The 4,874-nt window shown below is 43.5% G+C and overlaps 1 protein-coding gene across 1 annotated transcript in view; it reads left to right on the top strand.

The window, feature by feature from the left end:
• FAM120C (family with sequence similarity 120C) overlaps nt 1–1,712 on the top strand; it is a 104,844-nt gene extending 103,132 nt beyond the window's left edge. The window contains exon 15 of the mRNA XM_017519647.1: nt 1,054–1,712. Within this exon, the coding sequence (XP_017375136.1) occupies nt 1,054–1,308 (255 nt within the window). The 3' untranslated portion in view covers nt 1,309–1,712. The remainder of the gene's footprint in view (nt 1–1,053) is intronic.
• Nucleotides 1,713–4,874: the final 3,162 nt, after the last annotated feature.

Genomic DNA, 4,874 nt, shown 5'->3' with positions numbered 1-4,874 from the left:
CCCAGCTAATTTTTGTAATTTTTTTAGAGATAGGGTTTCGTAATGTTGGCCAGGCTGGTCTCAGACTCCTGAGTTCAAGCAGTCTGCCTGCCTTGACCACCTCCTAGGAGCTTCAGTTTTCTTATCTGTAAAAGGAACAACAGAGTATGTGGTATGTCCAACCCCTGAGTAATCAGAAGCTGTGATTATTCCCAGCAACATTCATTAAGAGCCCGCATTGGGCCGGGTGCAGTGGCTCTCGCCTGTAATCCAGCACGTTGGGAGGCCGAGGCAGGCGGATAACCTGAGTTCAGGAATTTGAGACCAGTGTGGCCAACATGGTGAAACCCTGAACTGGATGTGGTTAATAAAAATTAACTGCCTGTAGTCCCAGCTACTCGTGGGGCTGAGGTGGGAAGATGGCTTGAGCCTAGGAAGTTGAGGCTACAGTGAGCCAGGATTGTACCACTGAACCCCACCCTGGGTGACAGAGCAAGACCCTGTCTCAAAAAAAAAAAAAAAGCAAAAAGGTGTGTCATTATTGTGTTAACATTGCCATTGGATTTCAGTTGGGTCTATATGCTGTCACCCTAAGTTCTCAAGATGATACTAGAATGTACTAGGTATCGGGCTGGGCATGGTGGCTGACATCTTTAATCTCAGCACTTTGGGAGGCTGAGGCGAGCAAATCACTTAAAGCCAGGAGCTGGAGGCCAGCCTGGCTAACATGGTGAAAACCCCGTCTCTGCTAAAAATACAGAAATTAGCCAGGCATGGTGGCAGACGCCTGTAGTCCCAGCTACTCGGGAGACTGAGGTGGGAGGATTGCTTGAACCTTGGAGGCAGAGATTGCAGTGAGCCCAGATTGCAGACTACAGTCCAGCCTGGGCAACAGAACAAGACTCTGTCTCAAAAAAAAGTAAAAAAAGAATATACTAGATATCAACCACCTTGCGGTCTTCTGGTGTTTTTGAAGAACTGAAACCATTTCCTCAGGCTAATTTATGAATATGTTTAGGAAGGGTCAGCCAGTCTGGGATTCCCATTTCCACTGAGTATCTCTGTTTTTAACAGGGCTCTTCAGATGCAATTTCTAAATCCCTGGAGCTTCATCAAGGTCGGTCTCGCTCCCAGGTAAATGGAAACAGTGGCGCATTGATCAAGGAAGAGAAGAGTGATCATCATCTTCTAGCTCCATCACAATGTGCCTTATCCAGAGACAGCAACGAGTATAGTAGTGGTAACCGCTACCTCCCTATGAAGAATGGGGAGAAGAACCTCTTACAGGAGCAAAAGCTAGAAACTGTGACACAACGGAAAGAGGACTGACAAGCTGAAGATGGCTTCACCAAACTGGGAAGAGGGAAACTTTTACTTTTCTGATTTTAGGCCCAAGCTAGAGGAGGATATAAATGCTTACCCTAGATTCCTCCAGGATTTTGGTGGGATGTTCTATTGTGTCCATCTTTTTCCCTTCCCTGCCTTTTTCTGGGCCTTCAGATTCAGTGGTCTGTTTCTGGATAAGTTCTGGTCAAAGATGAATGGCAGTAAGACTAGCTCCTATTCTCAAATTGAATATATAGCACCATTATTTTCATCATCTCCTCTGGGAGCCTAGTAAGGCAGTACCTGTCAGAAATTGGGTGTTATCACATAAGGTCCTATAGAAAAGTTCCAGATTTGGGCTGGGCGTGGTGGCTCACGCCTGTAATCCCAGCACTTTGGGAGGCTGAGGTGGGCAGATCACGAGGTCAGGAGTTTAAGACCAGACTGGCCAACATGGTGAAACCCCACCTCTACTAAAAAATACAAAAGTTAGCTGGGCATGGTGGCTCGTGCCTGTAATCTCAGCTGCTTGGGAGGCTGGGGTAGGAGAATTGCTTGACCCGAGACCTGGGAGGTGGAGGCTGCAGTGAGCCGAGATCGCACCACTGCACTCCAGCCTGGGCTACACAGCGAGACTCCATCTCAAAAAAAAAAAGAAAAAAAAAGTTCCAGATTTGTTTTTTCTGAATATTTATAATGATACTCATTATCACAGACTTATGTGATAAGCCTGTGAGGTTGTTATTATTTTTTATGATTATTTTCTCTGTGAAGTGGTATCCACCTCTTCCTCACTTATTCCAACTTACCTCCCCCTGGATTTTGTACCACCACCTCTAGCTTTGGCCTGACAATCAGATAGGTAGATGTTTTCAGAAAAGTAAGGTAGTATTGGTTATTTTATTTTTTATTTTATACACTTCAAAAGAACTATCAATGGCCTTTGTACTGGGGGATTCAAGTGAATCAGGAAAGTACTGGGCAGATTTTTCCTGCCTGTCAACCAGTGCATTGTTTGTAAAATAGGAGATGTGGCATAGTTCATTCACTCCCTACTGCCCACACCATGAAAGGGTGGGAATCAGTGTGATGAACTTGAGTACTGAAAAGACTGTGTGTGTGTGTGTGGGTGTGTGTGTGTGTGTGTGTGGGTGTGTGGGTGTGGGTGTATATATGATGTGTGTATCTATATGCATACACATACCCTTTATATAAAGAGACAGATCTATTTATCTATACATATTTTATATATGTGTGTGTGTGTATGTGTGTATATATGTGTGTATATATATACACATACATACATGCATACATGGTGATGTCCCAGAGGATTTACTGAATTTCCCAGAAATGCTTCCACTGCTATGGAGTGGAAGGTTTCAAAAGACCACACTTTAAATGTGAAATTCTTAACTAAGTCATAGCCCATCACAATTACGAGAAGTTGGATGGGCTTCTCTAAATCAGACAAAAAGCGCTTTCCAGAAATTGCCTGTTCAGAACAACAAACACTTGGGTTGTTACAAGCTTAATCTTGAACAGAGCCCTCACATCCCATATGGTGAAAAACAGGAGGTTGGAATGGGATTGGGAAGAGTTGGGCATTTCCTTATGAAGGTTTGGAGAGAAAAGCGGGGGTGGGAGGTCACTACCATTTGAAAGGGCTTTTGGCCAATTTGGAGGAAATCTCTTCTGGAACGCCAGGGTCAAATTGGTTTCAGGCTAGAATTGATTGACATGAATCCCTGAAGGAGAGAGGACTAGCTTTGGAAAGATAGGGTAGGGAAGTGTGAGGAAACTATTTGATTTTACACGCCTAGATTGTTTCATTTGTTCATTGACATCCTGACTACCGGATCTTTTCATTTGCTTTGCAAGGAAGACTTTAGAGGACTCTGGCCTGGGCCTTGAGATGTATTTTATAAAAGATTCTCAGCCCCCTGTGTGGCCAGGATCTGCCCAGGATAAAGAGGCTATTCCTCCTTGCTGGAGATAATATTGAGACAACCTTGCATTTCCAGTTTCCCTCCTTGGCAGCCTAAGTATGAGGGATGGAAACATGGCTTGCAAAAAAATTAGCATTGTGTCTTTATTCAGGAATTGAGGCTTCCAGCCTCACATACCTCCTTTTGGGCTTTGTGATATTCTTGCCCAAGAAGTACCGTTTCTACAGAAATACAACTGACTAATCTTCTAGCAGGGTTCTTTTTGAAAAACCTCGTGCACCTTAACCCACAGCAGGTCCTTGGTGATTTTTGCCCAGACAACCAGAAGGCTATTTGCTCACTGCCCACTTACAATGATCATATCATAGGAAATTGAAAACAGCGTCAGACTATTTAGTCCTAGTCTGTTCCAGATTAAGAGAATCCATGATTTTCAGGGGGAGGGAGCCCTGGAATGCCTTGACCCCTGCCCAGATACTTCTTACATAAACCAAAGAAAGATTACAAGAGTGTGCATCTAGCTAAACCGAAGTAGAAACAAAGTATACAGAAACCTCCTCTTTGGAATCAGCTCCCCTAATGTGGTCCCCCTTCTTCTGTTGGACCTGCCAAACCTTTCACAACATCTTGAAGGTAGGACTCCTATATCCAGCTTAGGGAAGGGATAGTAGTAAATTTACATGGCCTGGAATTTTCTTTCTGGAGTCACAGAGGGATGAATCCTTTGGAGCTCTAAAAGCAACCAGTATCACTGAGCTGTGAGACCTATATCTCCATTTTCTAATAGGAAGCACTTGGACTTAAAATTGGCGAAGTATTTTTTGCAGTTGCTGTTTCTGTGCATCTTGAATCTGACACAATCAGATGACAGTATTGTTAACTCTCACATCATTAAGAAGATGTTTTACTTTGTAGGCAGTCACTGTAAGAGGTAAAATTGCTGCTTTGGCAGGGATGCTTCCAGTTTGCCAAAAGGCTTTTCTTCCTTCCACACACCTCTATTTCCCCTAGCCCAGGGTGAAACAAGTGGGTCATCTTAACCTTGATTTTTTATTTGGATTCAGCGTTTTGGGTTCAGAACATTATAAGAAAGCACCATAAATGGCCATATTCCTAGACTGATGTATTTATCTGACAAAATATACAGCTTAAAAGCCAGGAAACCTAAGGTTCATTACTGAGAGATGAACTTTCTCTAATTGGAAGACAAATTGTGGAACGTGGGGTCTGATCTTTGCCTTTGCTGTACCACTGGAAGAGACTGTCATCCTTCACTTGAGGTTCCATTTTTAGCTGTGATGTGACCTCTCTTGAACAAAGTGATATGGGAACCCCTAGAAATGACCCCTTTACATTGTAGGACCATAAGCAAAACTTCCTGGTTGTGTATAGTCACTGATCCCCAAGGACTTGCAGTTGTTTATATTTCTGCTGGTATGTCTTGGGATCAGCTTATAACTCCTGCCCTTATTCAGTCAGTGACCAGTTCAGTCTGGTCTGGACCAGACCTAACAAACTTACGCTCACTTGCATCATTTTCATTCTGAACCAGTAGGACTTTGGGTAGACTTTAAAGCCCAAGAAGTGGTACTCGTTTTGGCTAGTGACATTTGATTTTTGTCT

This window comes from Cebus imitator, unplaced genomic scaffold (assembly GCF_001604975.1).
Source record: "Cebus imitator isolate Cc_AM_T3 unplaced genomic scaffold, Cebus_imitator-1.0 Scaffold763, whole genome shotgun sequence".
NCBI lineage: Eukaryota > Metazoa > Chordata > Mammalia > Primates > Cebidae > Cebus > Cebus imitator.
Note: the sequence above shows the minus strand (reverse complement) of the source record. Positions and strands in the feature narration are given on the sequence as shown.